Genomic DNA, 15,661 nt, shown 5'->3' with positions numbered 1-15,661 from the left:
GGATATGCATGTTCGCTTTTCCCTTTGCTCTCCAAAAAACCAATCATGCCAGTACCGCAACGAAGTATTAGAATTTTAGAGGACGAGAGGCCGCCGACGACGAGCCGTGGTGGCGAGTCGAACTTGGTGACTAGGCCAAGCGATGCTGTCGCGGAGCTCCACGAGCCGCAGCAGCAGAAGGAGGGTCGTCCTTGGGTTGTCACATGTTTCCCGCCACTGGCAGTGGGCATTAATGGGATTTCGGTTCAGAGAGGGCCTTGAATCACATAGCGCATTTGAATTTTACGTACGGGAAAGGAAAAAGCCATCTCTTGGCGGACGAGCCATGTACGCTCTCCTATATACAAGCAGAGAGGCAAAGCCGATCCGGATGTGGGTGGGTATATTAGCTGCATTAACGAGACCAAAAAGACGTCTTTAGAAAATGGGGAAAACGCCCGCTTGCCATGACCATTTGACTATCCTCTCCTCTCTTCTTCGAAGAAATAGACCAGACACTCATGCATGAGAAGAATGCCACTTCCCTCACGCCGCGTCCTGCTCCGCGTCCTCGGCGGGCGGGAGGTGGTTGATGAGGTTGTCGGCGTACTCGTTGGCCATGCTGTTGCCGGCGGTCCACTCGCTCCTGCGGCGGTGAATCTCGTTCATGCCGCGGCAGGCCGTCTCGGCGATGTAGTGCAGCTCGTCGAGCGTGTTCTGGTTGCAGTTTGCGAAGACGCCGTCGATGCTCTTGTGCCACTGCGACGTCGGGTTGGCGACGGCCGTCTGGTAGGCGTTGACGTCGTAGTCCTCGATGCGGAGGGGGGTGCGCGCCGGGACGGGCGTTGGGTCTGAAGGCGGCGGCGGGGGTGATGGACGGTCTTCGTTGTGTCCATTGTGTGGTTCCTGTTGATCTTGTTGTATACGACCCTGCTGGTGTTGCTGCTGCTGCGGGTCTTGGTGAGGGGTATTTGGATCATGTTCAGTTGTTTGAGAGGGAGGCTGAGAGGAGCGTGGCTGCGGGGCGATGAAGTGGTCGTCGACGGGATCCCGGGGCAAATACTCAACGGGGTCGCCAGACGAGGGGTCGTTGGGCTGGGGCACGCCCAGGACGACCTCGACGAAGCGCTGGGAGAGGCCGCGGCCGAGGCCGCAGGGGTCGACGAGGTCAAAGTCCGGGGCGGAGGCACAGTCTTCGCGGAGGTAGTGGTCGTAGGCAAGGAAGCTCGCGCGGCAGAGGCGCAGGCGCGGGGCGGCGCAGCGGACGGCCATGGCGAGCCACTGGCAGTCGTCGGGGGGCCGCACGTTGGGTAGGCCGACCCAGAGCACCTTCTTGGAGTCGACGTTCCAGTCGCGGCCCTGCTCGGCCTTGAGGTAGACCTCGTTGAGGTAGAGCTCCTCGAGGGTCTCGCCCAGCTCCTCCATCATCTTGACGAGGATCTCGGGCAGCATCTCGACGCGCTTGAGCTCGAGGTGGGCGAGGTGGGCGAGGTAGACGCGCGGGGCGGGCAGGGAGCGGGCGCGCCACTCGTCGAGGGGCAGCTGCCAGAAGCGCGTCTGCTTGAGCCCGCGCGGGGGCTTGTCCTCCTGGTCCATGCCGATGAGGCAGAGCGACTCGAGCAGGCCCGCGTTCTCGATGAGGTTCCAGAGGCAGGCGCCGAACCAGCCGACGCGCGGGGGCTCGTTCTCGTGGCGGCGCAGGGTGAGGACGAGGTGCTTGAGGACGGCGACGACGCCCATGATGTTCATGACGTCGCTGGGGTTCATCCACAGGTGGCAGATGGCCACGTCGGTGACGTTTTCGAGGACGAGCGTGTGCAGGTCGGCCGAGTCCTCTTCGGGCCGGTTGGCAAAGGCCTTGAGCGTGTTGGCGAGGATCATGGTGGCGGCGTTGACGTGCCGCCCGACGAGCTGGAAGGGGAGGTTGAGCCGCAGCCGGTCGACGTCGCGGCAGTTGAAGAGCATCGTCTCGAGCGTGTCCAGGTACTCCGTCTCGGTGAAGGAGGCGTCGTTGAGGCAGTACTTGCGCTGCATGGTCTGGCAGAACTCGGTCATGGACGGGACCCGCGCGAAGACGGTCTCGAGGAACTCGACTTCCACTGGTTCGGGTTCGACGAGTCAGCAACTGGTCAGAAGACGGGACGGGGCTCGGTAGCTTGGTGAAAGGGGCAAAACGCACTGTCATCTCGAAGCACCATGAGGTCGACGTAGAGGCTCTTGCAGTGGTAGCCGATGGTCTGCAGGGCGTCCTCCTGCGGCCTGCGGAAGCCGCTCAGCCTGCTGAGGCGCGAGAAGTCGAGGCCCAGGGTGCGGCACGCGTAGGGCTTGAGGGTGCGGTCGAAGACGCGGCACACGAGGCGCAGCTCGAGCACCTCGTTCTTGGACTCCCCGGCGAGGCACTTGAGCAGGATGGCGTCTACCAGCTCGCGCGGGAGCCGGTCCATGGCGACGGCGGCGGCGGCGGCGTCTGCGCCTGGCAAAGGACGAGGTGGTCGTCGTCGCTGTCCGAGGCTGTCATTGATGGGACAGACGCTTGCCTTTGCCGCGATCCCTTGACGATGACGACGCCGCGGGGGGGTGGGGGAGCTGGTGCGTGGCGGAAGCGGCGTTCTGCTGGAATCTGAGGGTTTGGTGTTGGCCGGGTGGTGATGATATACGCAAGTAGCTAAGTTAGCAGTCAAGCACGGGGGGGTTAGTTAGGTAGGTTGCTGCTCGCGTGGTGGTGACATCTCCCGGGGCACTTGTTGGTGGCTGCCCCACGCCCGATAAGATAGCGCCCGCTCACCTGCCGCCGGGACTTCAAGGGCCCGCCCGGCGGCGATCCTGCTTACCCTGTATGGGGCGGCTATGAGAGTCCACAGATGAAAGAACGCCTAGACTGCTTTGCTTCATCATTTCACCTTGTGGCCGTTCGAATTCTCCGGAAGCAACGCAGAACGCGAACTCCGCTCACAGTGTTGTCCTAATCTCGGGGTATGGGCGTCGTGAGTATCCTTGCTGATGTTAGTTGTAAGTTGCAGCATCATATTCAGGGGTAAGGCTTTCATCGGTGAAACACTTTACAAGGAAATCTACGAAGGGGAAACAGAATTACTAAACTCTCTTGTGTCTACTATCCCGGCAACCCAGTAGACTAGCAGACAGCCTCACTTTCGACTATTGCGAGAGGTCTCACCACTCATGATCCTCTCCGCCAACTCTTCCCGATCCGAGCTAAACCTCACCAGCCTCCAGAAATGCTGCCTCCGCAGATACAGCTCCCTCGGCTCACCAAACTCCACCGCCCTCCCGTCCTCAAGAACAAGCACCTTGTCAAACCCCGCAACCGTAGCCAGGCGATGCGCCACCACCACGACAGTCGCATCGGGCAACCCCTCCCTGATGGCCGCCTGGATCGCCACGTCAGTCTCCATGTCCAGCGCGCTCGTGGCCTCGTCCATGATGACGATTCTCTTGCGGGACAGAAGAGCGCTGGCCAGACAGAGGAGTTGGCGCTGCCCCTGCGAGATGTTGCGCCCGCCGTCTTCGATCGTGAATGACAGGTTTGTGAACGGCATGTCCGTGCCGTCTTCGCCGGTGGTGGCGTGGAGCCGGAGTCGCTTCAGTAACGTTATGAGCGTCCCGTCATCGTGTGTTCCGTGAGGATCCAGCGTCGAGCGTAGGGAGCCGGCGAAAAGATGAGGGTCCTGCGGGATGATGAGGATGCGACGGCGTAGCACGTTGAGCTTGACCGTGGAGATGTCGATGTCGTCGATCGCTATGCTCCCCTGTCGGAGATCAATCAGTCTCGCCAACGCCAGCGTGAGCGAGGACTTGCCTGCCCCTGTCCGTCCCACGACACCAACCCGTTCACCAGGCTTTATACAAAACGTCACGTCATTCAACGCAGCAGGTAGGCCCGGGTGATAGCCTGCCGTCACGCCTTTCACTTGGATGCCACCCTTCGACGGCCAAGACTCTGGCACATCAATACCCGATACCGGCTCCTGAGGAACTCTGCTGTACTCGGCAATCCTACCCACGCTGTTCAGGCCAGACTCCACGGTGGCGATTCTCTTGAGAAAGCCAGCCATCGTGGCATTGAACTGCATGGCAAAGGACAGCGCAACGCCAGCAGTACCGGCGTCCGCCCCGGTCAGACATATGCCCAAGCACGACGACGTGACGAAGAGGGCCCCCAACATCCCGAGCTGAAGATCCATCATGACGCTGCACAGTGTCATGTGCCAGATGCTCGACGTGTTGTCGTCGATGAGCTCGTGCATGCGATCTATAAAAAAGGCAGACATGCCGTAGGCACGCACAGTCGGCACGCCATCTGGAGTTTGCACGGCGGTGACGTGCTGCTGCAAGGACGATGCCGCCGTCTGCCTGATAGTTTTGAGTCTTCGCAGTACGGAAACGAGGCGCATCCCTATGGTCAAGTAACAGTACAGCAGCGCGGCGAAAAGGGACACATCATAGAGAGAGAACGATGCACTTATAACCAAGTCAGTGCAAGGAAGGCTTTCGGGGAGGAAGAAGCGACGCACCTCGTAAACAAGATGGACAAGAGCTTTGCCACGCTTTCAATCATGTAGCCCACACCATGCGACAGTCGCTCATCGACAGCGTTCATGTCCGACGTGAATCGCGTAAGAATCTCCCCGTGCGATGTCCCCTCCAGCCACAGGAGCTTCGCCCCGAAGATGGCCGCCGTCATGGCCCGGAAGAGATTCCTGGAGGCTTTCAAACCGATACTATACCACACAGCGCACCTAGCGGCAGTGACAAGGCAGCTTAAAGTGGCCACCAGTATATAGGTTGCGCCGTAAGAGAGAACGCGGCGCTCCTGATAATGTCGGGACTTGTCTTGAGAGGCCCATTCCTTGAGCCACCATGCTGTAGCAAGACCGACTAGTTCACATGTCGTAGCGCTCAGCAAGGCAAGTAGCCAGCTTGGGGTGCCGCCCGTGGCGATAAAATACGTCCGGTAAGAACTCGGTAGTGGTTTCTGGAGTGTTTCCGATGAGATCTGTTTTGCTTCCTTTCTTGCACTTGAGTCTATCTTGCGCTCTGCAGTCGACAGATCTTCTAAATGAACTTGATCAGCAAGAACATGGCGAGAATCCTGTTGTCTCGGCACATCAGTTGGCGGAGGATGTCGAAACTGGATCTGTGCTTTCCCGTCGCCAAGGCGAACCAGGCACGCAGCTCTCGCCACGCAATGCGACACATGATGCGTCACCAGGATACGCGTACGCCCCCTGGCAAGGTCCCCAAAGAGCGCCCTCTCAACGATCCACTCACGAACCTCTGCGTCAACAGCGCTCAAGACATCGTCCAGTAGCAAGAGGCTGGCCCGCGAGTACAGCGCCCGCGCGAGGGCGACACGCCAGCGCTGCCCGCTGCTCAGCGTGACGCCCTTGATGCCCACGAGCGTAGAGTCGCCATCCTTGAGCGTGGCGAGGTCTTTCTTGAGGGCGCAGCTATGGAGGGCGCGAGCGTACCGTTCCTCGTCGAAAGGGAGGCCGAAGAGAATGTTCTCGCGAATTGTGGTGTTGTCCATCCAGGGGGACTGCGTTACGAGAGCCATCTGACCGGCAGAGATCCAGGTATCATCGGCTTTGATATCGGAGTTCGCACTGCTACATGGACGGTGGATGCTACCAGAAAGAAGCCTGGCTTCGCCCGCAATGGCAGCCAGCAGCAACGATTTTCCAGACCCGGTATTCCCAGTTATTACGCTGAGCTCACCGTTCGGAAACTGCACAGACAGGTCCTTCAGCGTAAAGGCCTTGTTCTCCTTGCTCCCGGTAGCATGCCAGGTAACAGCTGCTTTCTCCAGCTTCACCGTTTTGGCCGGTGTGACTTGAGTCTTATCCAGCTCGTCCTGGGCAAAGAACGCCTCCAGCCGACAAAGGTCCATCCAAGCCTCCCATATGTACGGAGTGATCAGAGGCAGGTAGGATATGTCCGACTGAAGCTGCCGGAACAGACTGATGGAGGTAAATGCGATTGATGCGGTCAGCTTGTAGCCCTGTAGCGTGAAGATGTATATCGGAACACCGGCGAGGATAACGGGGCTGATGTTTGCCACGAAAACGAGCAGCGATAGCCAGACGGCACCAGTGAGCAGATGCTTAAGCTCCTTGTCCCTTAGTTGCTGTATCCTCAGCTCCCAGGTCTCTTCCGCAGAGGCGAGTTTTATCTGCCGAACCGCCAGCAGGGCAGCTGCGAGTACACCGGACCGCTCTCGCTCAATATTTGCCTGCTCTGCCTTTGTAATGCCATACCTCTTGGTTAGGAGAGCACTACACGGCATGACGAGCGCTGATGCCAGTAGCCCGGTCATCAGACTCTTCAATCCCGTCAGTCTGGCCAATAGAGTCGTCGTCCACATCAGCTTGGCAACAGTCATCGCGACACGATGCGTGTCAGTGAATAACATGCACGCTCTGGCACTATACCCAAATTCAACGGAGATTCTCATCGGTGTCAAAGACATCCCGCTTACCTGCTGCTCCTCATCTGAGCAAATATCGACGTCTTTGAACCCTGTCCTGCCCCGTCTGCGGCGTTTGGCAGGCACAACGCCTTGCGATATACCATGGAGTTGAGCGTCGCCTGCATCGGGAACTGGATCTTGCTGGACGTGACCCAGCTCAGCCACGAGTCTAGCGCTACTTCAGCCATCTTGGAAGCCCCAAGAAGGAGCGCAAGGGCAACACCGCCGTGGCCGGTGGACTGTTCGCTCTCGCTACTAAGCCGCTGCAATAAATGGTGAACGATCAAGTGAGGTGTCATGACGACGACAGACTTGCAAGCTGCGAGACCCCATTGCAGGAATAGTGCATGCGTATGTGCCCTGGCCAAGCGAACGACCAGCCTCTGCGAGCTGCGGCTGGTAACCTGACCATGTTGACAAAGATGCTGCGCTCTCAAGTCAGGATGAACGATAGGCAAGTCTTTCACCCCCATCAACCGCACATTCTCCAGGCGAAATACCTTGCTAGGCCAGGTAAACGTCAGAAGCTCAAGGAGCGACGCTGTGTGTTGACGATCAACCAATCTGCCCCGAAAGAACACGTCCGCTTGCCGAGGGACAGAGAGGAAGCCGCCAAGCGAGCACAGAGAAATCACAAAGGCCGGGCCAGAAAGCGCCAGACTCGTGTTGGACTGCGTGAGCTCATAGAGAGGACTGCCAGAGAGAACGGCAAGAAGAGCACCACAAGCGGCACCGTTCATGGCGGCTCGAAACCGATCTGCAGGGTTCCGCTCACTGCGCGTGGCAATGACGTGGCCGACCAGGACAGTCTAGGAAGTATCAGCTGGAGTTTGTCACAGGATCAGAGTTGAGCGAGGTTTTTACCCAAGGAGCGAGTATGCTCAGCAGGTTGGCAGCACGCTGGATATTGATGAGGCAGCCCATCAGCCCGCAAACCGCGCCAACGAGCAACAACCTGTGAGAGGTTTGGCACCGCTTCTGCTCAGCTGTGGCCTGACTTTCGACTCCCTTCCGCAAGCGACTGCTCGCTCGTGCGCTGAAGCTATAAACTCCATGAATACTGATTAGGATTAACAAGAGATAATGAAGCCGTGGCCAGAACAGCACGCTGCCTGCCGCCAGTAGCCGGTTCAAGCTGCCGTAGACCTCTTGGAAGCCATATATGATCTGCATTCTCGAAACCAGTTCAATGAACGGAGTGTATTAGACACCTTTACAAGCTCTATATGGGGGAAAAGATAGCAGTTTGCATCTGGAGCGACGATGTTGGATAGTCGACATCACACACAACTTTGGTTGGACAAGGCCCCCAACCTGTTGGCAGACGACCGTTCACAGTGCTTGCATACTTCCTTCGACCGAGCACAGTACAACCCTCACATGTTGGCCGTAGATTGGAATATGTTGCTTTTTGACTCGGTCGCTCTGTGGTGTTCACGATGCAATTGTATGATGCCGCTTGGCAACTTACACGAAGGCCCACGCGCTTTACTGACGCCCGTCGTTCTCGTGCCAATCTGCTCCGCACATACGACATGCTCCAGGCAATGCGGCCCGCGTACGATTAGTGTACGCTTAAAGGTGCCAAGGCCGAGTCCCGAGTTGACGTGTCTGCAATACGAAGCAGCTAATCCAGCGACTGCTTGAACGACCTGCGCTGAGCAGGAGCGCGCGGGTTTGAATTGGGCACTCATACGTTGATGAAATGTACTACGATCCGTTGCGCCATGAGAAAGCCCAACAGTACCACCGACGAGATTCTGGCAACGAAGCGGGTCGTTTCCACGGATGATGGGCTTTGAGGCATCTGAGCGAGGGCTTCACGGTCGTGGGAATGGAGACGACCCAAAGGTGGGCGACAAAGTTCGATGGGAGGACCTGGTGGCGCCTCGAGGTGCTGCCTCCAACTGCGAGCGCAGCCAAACAGGCAGCTGCCCGCACCTCCACTGCAGCGTCCAGCTTCGTGTCCGACAATGCGGATGCGCCACAGGCAACGCTGCCCCTCGTCAGGGACGAGGGGGCTGGGAGGCTGCAGCTAGCCGTGTTGGGGACAGCTCATCCTTGCCCGGGGCCGAGGGCCACAAGCCAACGGGGCATGCTACTGGAGGAAGTCGTTGCGAGGCAGCGCGGTTCGTCAACGTCACAGCGCCTCCTCCAGCCACGGGGCAATTGTATAAAGCGAGGGCGACCTCGCGACACGGACCGATCCAGCTGCGGAGGTTGGAGAGAGGTCTCGAGATAAGCAGAGCGATCAAGGTGAAACGCGGGTGGTGCCAGGGAATTGGCTTCGTCTCCGGCCGACATGGGTGTTCCGAGCCTGGTGCGGGGACAGTCGAGCACGAGGGTGACGATGCGATGCACCCAAGACATGAATCAAATTGGGCCGCGCGCGCGCCAATTGCTGGCCGTCGGGGCGGGTGGGCGCCGCTCGAGCCGGAGACATGGCCATTTATGCCACGCCAGGCCCATGCCGGCCAGCCAGCAAAAAGCGCGGCGGACATGGCCTCCGGCGGCGCCAGAGCATGAGCAGGAGGAATGGGAAGCGGATGCCCCAGCAACCGTCGGGCGACGTCGCGCATGAGCGCCGGGAGTCCGGCTTGGCTGTCTCTGACCCAACTGCCGTCTCATGCCGTCGCCGATCGACTCGCGTTGTGGCTCGTGCATCGAATTGAATCCCACTGTTGCGCTCGGCCGGGGACGAGGAGCGGCGCGAGGCGGAAGAGGAGCGAAATGAAGCGACAACGCCTGGATGAATGACGTTTTGGCGGCCGCCGGTGGATGCAACAGCACTGATCGGGTGGAGAGCCGTGGCGGGCATATCGTGGCTGGCGCGGCCGCCCGCTGGATCCGTGGGTCGAGCCCGTCGTCAGTCATGCACGATGCCGCCAACGGGCAGCAGAAAAGATGGGGAACTTGCCTTCCCTGTCCAGACCGGGCCAGTGGCCGCTAGCGCCATGCCGAGACTCACTTGCGACCCTGGCCCCGGCGACGGACGGCATCGTAGTGCCTGTGGCGGATGGCCTTTTGCCTTTTGGGCCGGCGGGCGGAGGAGCTTTTTTTTTTTCTTCCTCTGTTGTTATCGGGCGGCGCGGGTGTTGGGAGGGGAGAAATGTGAGCCAAGCAAATTGCCATGCCGGAGCACGACCACCTCGATCAATCAGTCACCCCTTCGTGAGTGGCCAGTGCAGCGCAGCCAGTGCAACCAGCGCCCCTGGCCGCACCTGCCCAACTTGCTGCCAGATGCCAGGTACCCCAGGAGAGCGCGCCAGGGCCCAGGGCGAAAATGCGACACGGCCCGACCGATGGCTGGTGCTTGCCGCTGGATGCGGCCGAGGGCGGGCGGTTCCTGCTGTTCCTGTCTGGCGCGCCTGTCTTGCCTGAGGCTGTCTGTCTGTCTGTCTGTCTGCGACGGAGGCAAGTGCGTTTGGCAGAAAAGGTACGGAGTACTTTGTACTAGAAACCTGTCCGTCCCTGCCTGCCTGTGCGAGTACTCGTACTACGTGTAACATGTTACGTCGCTTGAGATTGTGCCGAGCCACGCCTGTGCAGCATCGGCGTGCCGGCATGGAATCAGGCGCTCTCCTGCCTCGGTCTCGCGAGGTACTGTACTGTACTGCCAGTAACAACAGCCTGCTTCATGCTGCTCCTCTGGATCAGTGCCGGCTCGTACGATGCCTTGCGCTCGTCGCGTTCGTCCAATACGTTGCACAGTTTTGCGCTGCATGTACAAGTACGAGTACAAGTACATTTTTGCTCCTTCGCCGGCTGGCCTGCTGGCGGAGGTGGTTCCTTCCCGGTTGCCGTGTGCCAAGCCCAGTGGTGCGGAAACTGGCAACATCCGTTTTCGCATGGCCCATCGTCGCGCTTTCCATGCCCGGCCTCTCCCCCACTCACTCACTCACTCACGCACTCACTCCGCTCGTCGCTTCCAACAAAAACACCACCACCCGGGCACCACCCTCGCCCACTCCCACACCAAGCCCGGCCGCCCACCTGCCGCCCACCTGCCCACCACTTTCCTCGGACTTGGCTGCCGACCCAACCTCTCTCTCCTCTCCCTCTCCCGCTGCAACCTCTCCCTCTTTTCTTCTCTTGCGTCTCGCACTGCAACCAGAAACACTCCATCATCAATCGCATCAGAAACAGCATCAGCTACTGCGTCCACTCACCCACGCCTCTCTGACTGCATTTCAGACTCATCGTCGGCCTCTATCCGCCTCCGTGTGCCGCCGCAGAGCTTAGACACACACTTTTCCCCGTCCAATTCCCTCACATCACCAGCAATGCGCGCTTCCGCCGCCCTCGTCGCCTTCGCCGCCGCTGCGGTGTCGGCCCAGCAGAACTACACCAGCGAGCTGGACATGAAGATCGACCCCAACACCGTACAGCTTCAGATTCGAGGTACGTGCTCTTCGCGACTTGGTGGCGCACTCGCTGCCCCACGGCCGAGCTGCCCATCCCCAGTCTCTGGCGATCCGTTTATGCAGAACAGCTTGCTAACATGGTTTACGCAGCGCAATGGTGCCAGGCTCAGACCAACACCTGCAACCTCCTCTGCAACAACGACACTGACAAGAACAGTTGTGCCCAGGTAAGCCACTCACTCCTGCCTGCCGGCCTGCCTGTGCTTGCTCGAGCCCGCGCTGACCGCGCACAATCCAGGAGGACCTCAAGTATGAATGCACATGCGCGTCCAACTCCTCAGCGCCTGGCCTGCAGTACTACACGCAGACCATGCCCACCTTCATTTGCGATGCCCTCTTCGGCCAATGCAACGAGCAGAACGTTGGCAACGCAGACGGCCAGAAGGCTTGCACCACCAACATCAAGAACCTCTGTGGCAAGAATGACCCGCCTAAGGCGCCGGTCAGCGATGAGAGCTCGAGCTCGGTCAGCGGCACCCCCTCGGCCACTGGCTCCGCCTCTGCCACTGGCAGCAAAGCTTCCACGACGTCCACCTCGACCGGCCTCGCTGCCCCTACCATGGCCCCGGCCGGCAACGGTGCCGCCGCCGCCGCCGCCATTGGCCTCCTGGCCTACCTCATCTAGAGAACGACTTCGCGTCCCGATCCGACGAGCCTTCAGTGGCGCCCCCCGGGCGAGCTTCAGGCTTCGTCGGGCAGCCCGACTGGGCCGACATCGTCTTCGATTCTCTGTACCCACTTCTTTACCCAGTACAATTTTCTCTTCCGCGCGCACTCCCTCACACGACGATTACCCCACCTGATGAGCAACAGGACGACGAAACGACGAGGGGCTTACGATATTTGTTTTTTTTGGACGCGGTGCCGGGGAGGACGCCCACACTCCTTGGCGATTGTACAATTCTAGCATTGTTGTGCGTGGCCCCAGGTAATGGCGAGAAGGGTAGAGTGTTTGCTGGTGGCCGCCACAACTCTGTTGGAGGATGGTTGCGCGCTGCTTCGCTTGCGATTTTCATCATAGCAGGAGGCGAAAGGAGTAGTAGGAAAGACAGTTTTGATGCTATAGAACCTTGACTCTCGGTGTCCTCTGCTTGCCTGTGTTGACCGTTGACAACGCGACGATGCGGACGAGCCCAACTCTTGGCCGCGACTGTCTCGCGGTTTCCCTACGTGCAGCGCGGTGCTTGGTTTGTTCGCCCATGGCCTCTGTTGAGCTTGCCACTTCACGCGCGTAGTATCGATACCTGCCCACACAATGCCGGGCCGTCCTCGCGTGCTCCAGTCGACGATCCTTGCAGATCCACACGTGTTGGACAGTAGGCGTGCGGGGGCATGACGATGACCCGCGGCCCGGAGGCGCGGCCAATGCTGCAGATATCAACCACTTCCGCCGCCACGGCAGCGATGCCGTTGGCGCGGCCCTGAATCCTGAGACGCGCGTCCCGGCAGTCGCCGGATAGGATCAGGTGTCACATTCATGCTGTGCTACGGCGCGGTGGAGAGTCGCATATTTCGGTGCGAGGAGGAGCGAGGAGGAGCAGGCCGTGCTCGGTTGCAAGGCTTGTATGCAGCATAGAGTGCTTCGTGCGTGAAGACTTGGCGTCCTGCGGCTACAGAGGAGGGTCGTACTGGTCAGGGCGGTAAGGTGGTGGATTGGGTGATGGAGTCAGACACGGGAGTATGAGGCTGCTGCTGCTGCCGCTGCCTGCTTGCTTGCCTTTAGAGGGACAAGACACCATGGACTTGAAGCCTGGGTGGCGTTGGGTGACGGACAGAGAGACTTCTCTGGATAGCCATATGTCTCCCCGCGGAGCTTGATCGAGGCGACAGTATCAGTCGAGAAGCTACGTAACCCCCCCTGGCGATGTTTGTGGGGGATAGGGGTTCCTCAGGGGGGACGATTGGCTCGTCGTGGACAATCCCAGTAACTTGACGAGTCCTCTGAAGGATCCGTAGAGCTCTCTCTCATGGTCACGCGACGCAACGTCCTCAAAAACCTTCCCGGGCGGTGCCTAAGCAACGACGACCAGGGCTGGAAAGTCGGTTCCGTCATCTGAGACGAGATGTTGTCAATCCTTCTGACCTGCCAAGGCTCACTTGACTGTCTGAAGACATCCGGCGCATGCGTAATACAAAGCGGCTTGATGTGCAGCACATGTGCTTGTTGCCCGCGGGAGAACAGACCCCGCATTCGTGATGCTTGTGTAGTTTGCACAAATTGTGACTACGCATTGCGCTGAAGTGCAGATGTCGGTTTTAACTGTTGCGTTTGCGGGTTTGTTGAAAGGTGGTAAGCAAGAGAAGCTTGCTTGTGCGCGGCGAGTGACTCACCCGGCGGGCCGCTTCCCACACCTAGTGAAGGGGAAATGGCGCGCTGGCAAACAGCCTGTTGATCCAGGACCAAGCGTCCCCGTGAGATGAGCCAGATTGGATGTTCCCGGAGGTAGCAGAACTCGGTCGCCGGACCGCGATGAGAGGTGCTTATTCGCGATGTACTTGAATGCTCGACCCCGGGGGATGCTGACGGCAGTACTACGTATCCCAGCTTCTGACCAGCAGACGTGTCAAAGCCTCTGCGAAAGCATTCGCGGTATTTGTAGGGGCCGACTCGGTCTGGCCGGCTGAATGACAACGGAGGCGATGCTGAGTCTCTCATGCGGCGTCCGTGGCGGACCACTTGAAATCGCGACATCCGACTTTTAAAGGGATGATGCGTGGTCAGCTTCCGTCCTACCATAGGAGCTTGTGCGTGAGAAAAAGTCAAAAGCGAGAGCTTACACGGCCTAGGAGTGATACGGAAAGATTATGAGAGAAACATGGCAAGTTCGAGTGCGAGGCTGTTCATTATGTCTCCATTGAGCCGCGGCCGAGGTGCAGACGTTGTGACGTAGACTCGCAGTGTTAGCTCGCTCCGCAGCAATACGTCGGTATAATACTCCCCGTCCGACACTCACCATCTTCCAGGCCTCCCCATCCTGCATGCAGCGCGGGAAACCCCTCTTGTAACGACTGGCGCACGCACACGCACGCACACGGAAACGCGCAAACACACGGACAATATGGGCGACAGCAGCATCGAGGCCGCGTTCGGGGCCGCCATTGACGCGGGCAAGATCCATGGCGCCGTCATCTGCGCGGCCGACGCGACGGGCCGCTTCGTGTACGACAGGGCCCTCGGCGAGCGCACTCTTCTGTCCGGCGAGAAGCGTCCAGAGCAGCTCGACGACGTGCTGTACCTGGCGTCGGCCACCAAGCTCATCACTGCCGTCGCCGCCATGCAGTGCGTCGACGACGGGCTCCTCACGCTGCGGGGCGACGTGGCGGCGCTCGCGCCCGAGCTCGCATCCAAGCAGGTCCTCACGGGCTTCTCCGGCGAAGGCGACGCCGAAGCACCGGTGCTCGAGCCTGCGGCGCGGCCCATCACGCTCGAGATGCTGCTCACGCACAGCTCCGGCGCGAGCTACGACTTCCTGAGCCCGGCGGTCGGCAAGTGGCGCGAGCGGTTCGCGCCGTACCCGCCCGAGGGCGTGCGCCGCCCCGTCGAGGAGGCCTTCAGCTACCCGCTCGGGTTCCAGCCCGGCGCCGGCTGGATGTACGGGCCCGGGCTGGACTGGGCCGGCCGGCTGGTGGAGCGGGCGACGGGCCGCACGCTCGGGGAGCGCATGCAGGAGCGCATCTTCACGCCGCTGGGCATCAACTCTGCGCAGTTCTATCCCGTGACGCGTGAGGACCTACGCGCGCGCCTCGTCGACCTCAACCCGCAGGACCCTGAGGCCCTTGGTCGGGCGCCGCTCGGGGGCGGCGGCGACATGAACAAGCGCAGCGAGGGCGACTTTGGTGGCCACGGGCTCTTCATGTCGGGTGCCGACTTCGCCAAGGTGTTGCGGTCGCTGCTGGCCAACGACGGCAAGCTGCTGCGACCCGACACCGTCGACGACATGTTCGAGCACCACCTGAGCCCCGAGGCCACCGCGGGACATGCGGCCGCCCTAGCCAGCCCGGCCGGCATCTTCTTTCGCGTCGGCGTCGACCCGGGCACCAAGATGGGCTACGGGCTGGGCGGCCTCCTGACCCTCGAGAGCGTCGACGGCTGGTACGGCGAGCGCACCATGACCTGGGGCGGCGGCATGACGCTCGCCTGGTTCATCGACCGCTCCAACGGGCTGTGCGGCGTGGGTGCCGTCCAGGCAGCGCTGCCCCTGGATGCCGCCGTCGTGGGCGAGTTGAAGCAGACGTTCCGACGTGACGTGTACCGCAAGTATGCTGCCTGGAAGGAGGAGCAGCAGCAGCCGCAGCAGTAGCAGGCGAATAGACAAGATGAAGTGCGTGGGATACCCCTGGATGCGAGGCGTGTGGGTGCGCACCGCGCCCCTTTCCACGCCCGGGTCTTGCCTCTGTAGGCTTCTCGTCGTGCCAGGCAGGCGGATGCCACACTTGACGCGCCGTTGCTTTGAAACGCTTGCCTCGGAGGAATAGGCACCGCGTCCTCTGGACTGGACAGCTCCGCGTAGTCGACACTTGACGTGTCGAGTGTGCCTATGGACCCCAGCACAGTCCCGATGCGACGCTTGCCATGATGCTACTTCGTGCTGACAATGTGCACGGCAAGACACCGAGCCACCGGCTGCAACGCCATCACCATCAGCACAATTCTCACCGAGCGCGGCTCTGCGCCCGCCGCCCTGGTCAGCCCTTACATACCACTCACCTCCTCTGGCTCCCCGAGCCAGAGAGAAGCGGTCCATGAACTCGCTAGTGTCTCTTCAAGTGT

At 60.3% G+C, this 15,661-nt stretch overlaps 4 protein-coding genes across 4 annotated transcripts; 2 read left to right on the top strand and 2 right to left on the bottom strand.

The window, feature by feature from the left end:
- Positions 1-525: 525 nt before the first annotated feature.
- Positions 526-2,423, bottom strand: PLICBS_007126 (uncharacterized protein; the record flags this gene model as incomplete). Its single annotated transcript, XM_065601113.1, has 2 exons — positions 526-2,078; positions 2,159-2,423. The coding sequence occupies 2 exons, from the start codon at positions 2,421-2,423 to the stop codon at positions 526-528; spliced, it is 1,818 nt and encodes a 605-aa protein (XP_065457185.1).
- Positions 2,424-3,125: 702 nt separating this feature from the next.
- PLICBS_007125 (uncharacterized protein) lies at positions 3,126-6,654 on the bottom strand (the record flags this gene model as incomplete). The annotated part of the gene is given in 6 exon segments (XM_018320534.2): positions 3,126-4,393; positions 4,409-4,458; positions 4,512-4,875; positions 5,221-5,583; positions 5,716-6,254; positions 6,476-6,654. 6 exon segments carry the CDS (start codon positions 6,652-6,654, stop codon positions 3,126-3,128), a joined length of 2,763 nt encoding a protein of 920 aa, XP_018180431.2.
- A 4,095-nt stretch (positions 6,655-10,749) lies between these two features.
- PLICBS_007124 (uncharacterized protein) lies at positions 10,750-11,515 on the top strand (the record flags this gene model as incomplete). The annotated part of the gene is made up of 3 exons (XM_018320530.1): positions 10,750-10,867; positions 10,981-11,057; positions 11,129-11,515. The coding sequence occupies 3 exons, from the start codon at positions 10,750-10,752 to the stop codon at positions 11,513-11,515; spliced, it is 582 nt and encodes a 193-aa protein (XP_018180427.1).
- Positions 11,516-13,949: 2,434 nt separating this feature from the next.
- On the top strand, positions 13,950-15,191 carry PLICBS_007123 (uncharacterized protein; the record flags this gene model as incomplete). Its single annotated transcript, XM_018320528.2, has 1 exon — positions 13,950-15,191. One exon carries the CDS (start codon positions 13,950-13,952, stop codon positions 15,189-15,191), a length of 1,242 nt encoding a protein of 413 aa, XP_018180425.1.
- Between the last annotated feature and the right edge of the window lie 470 nt (positions 15,192-15,661).

The sequence above is a fragment of the Purpureocillium lilacinum genome (assembly GCF_023168085.1).
Source record: "Purpureocillium lilacinum CBS 284.36 DNA, scaffold_5, whole genome shotgun sequence".
Classification (NCBI taxonomy): domain Eukaryota; kingdom Fungi; phylum Ascomycota; class Sordariomycetes; order Hypocreales; family Ophiocordycipitaceae; genus Purpureocillium; species Purpureocillium lilacinum.
This window is presented reverse-complemented; position numbering and strand designations above follow the sequence as displayed.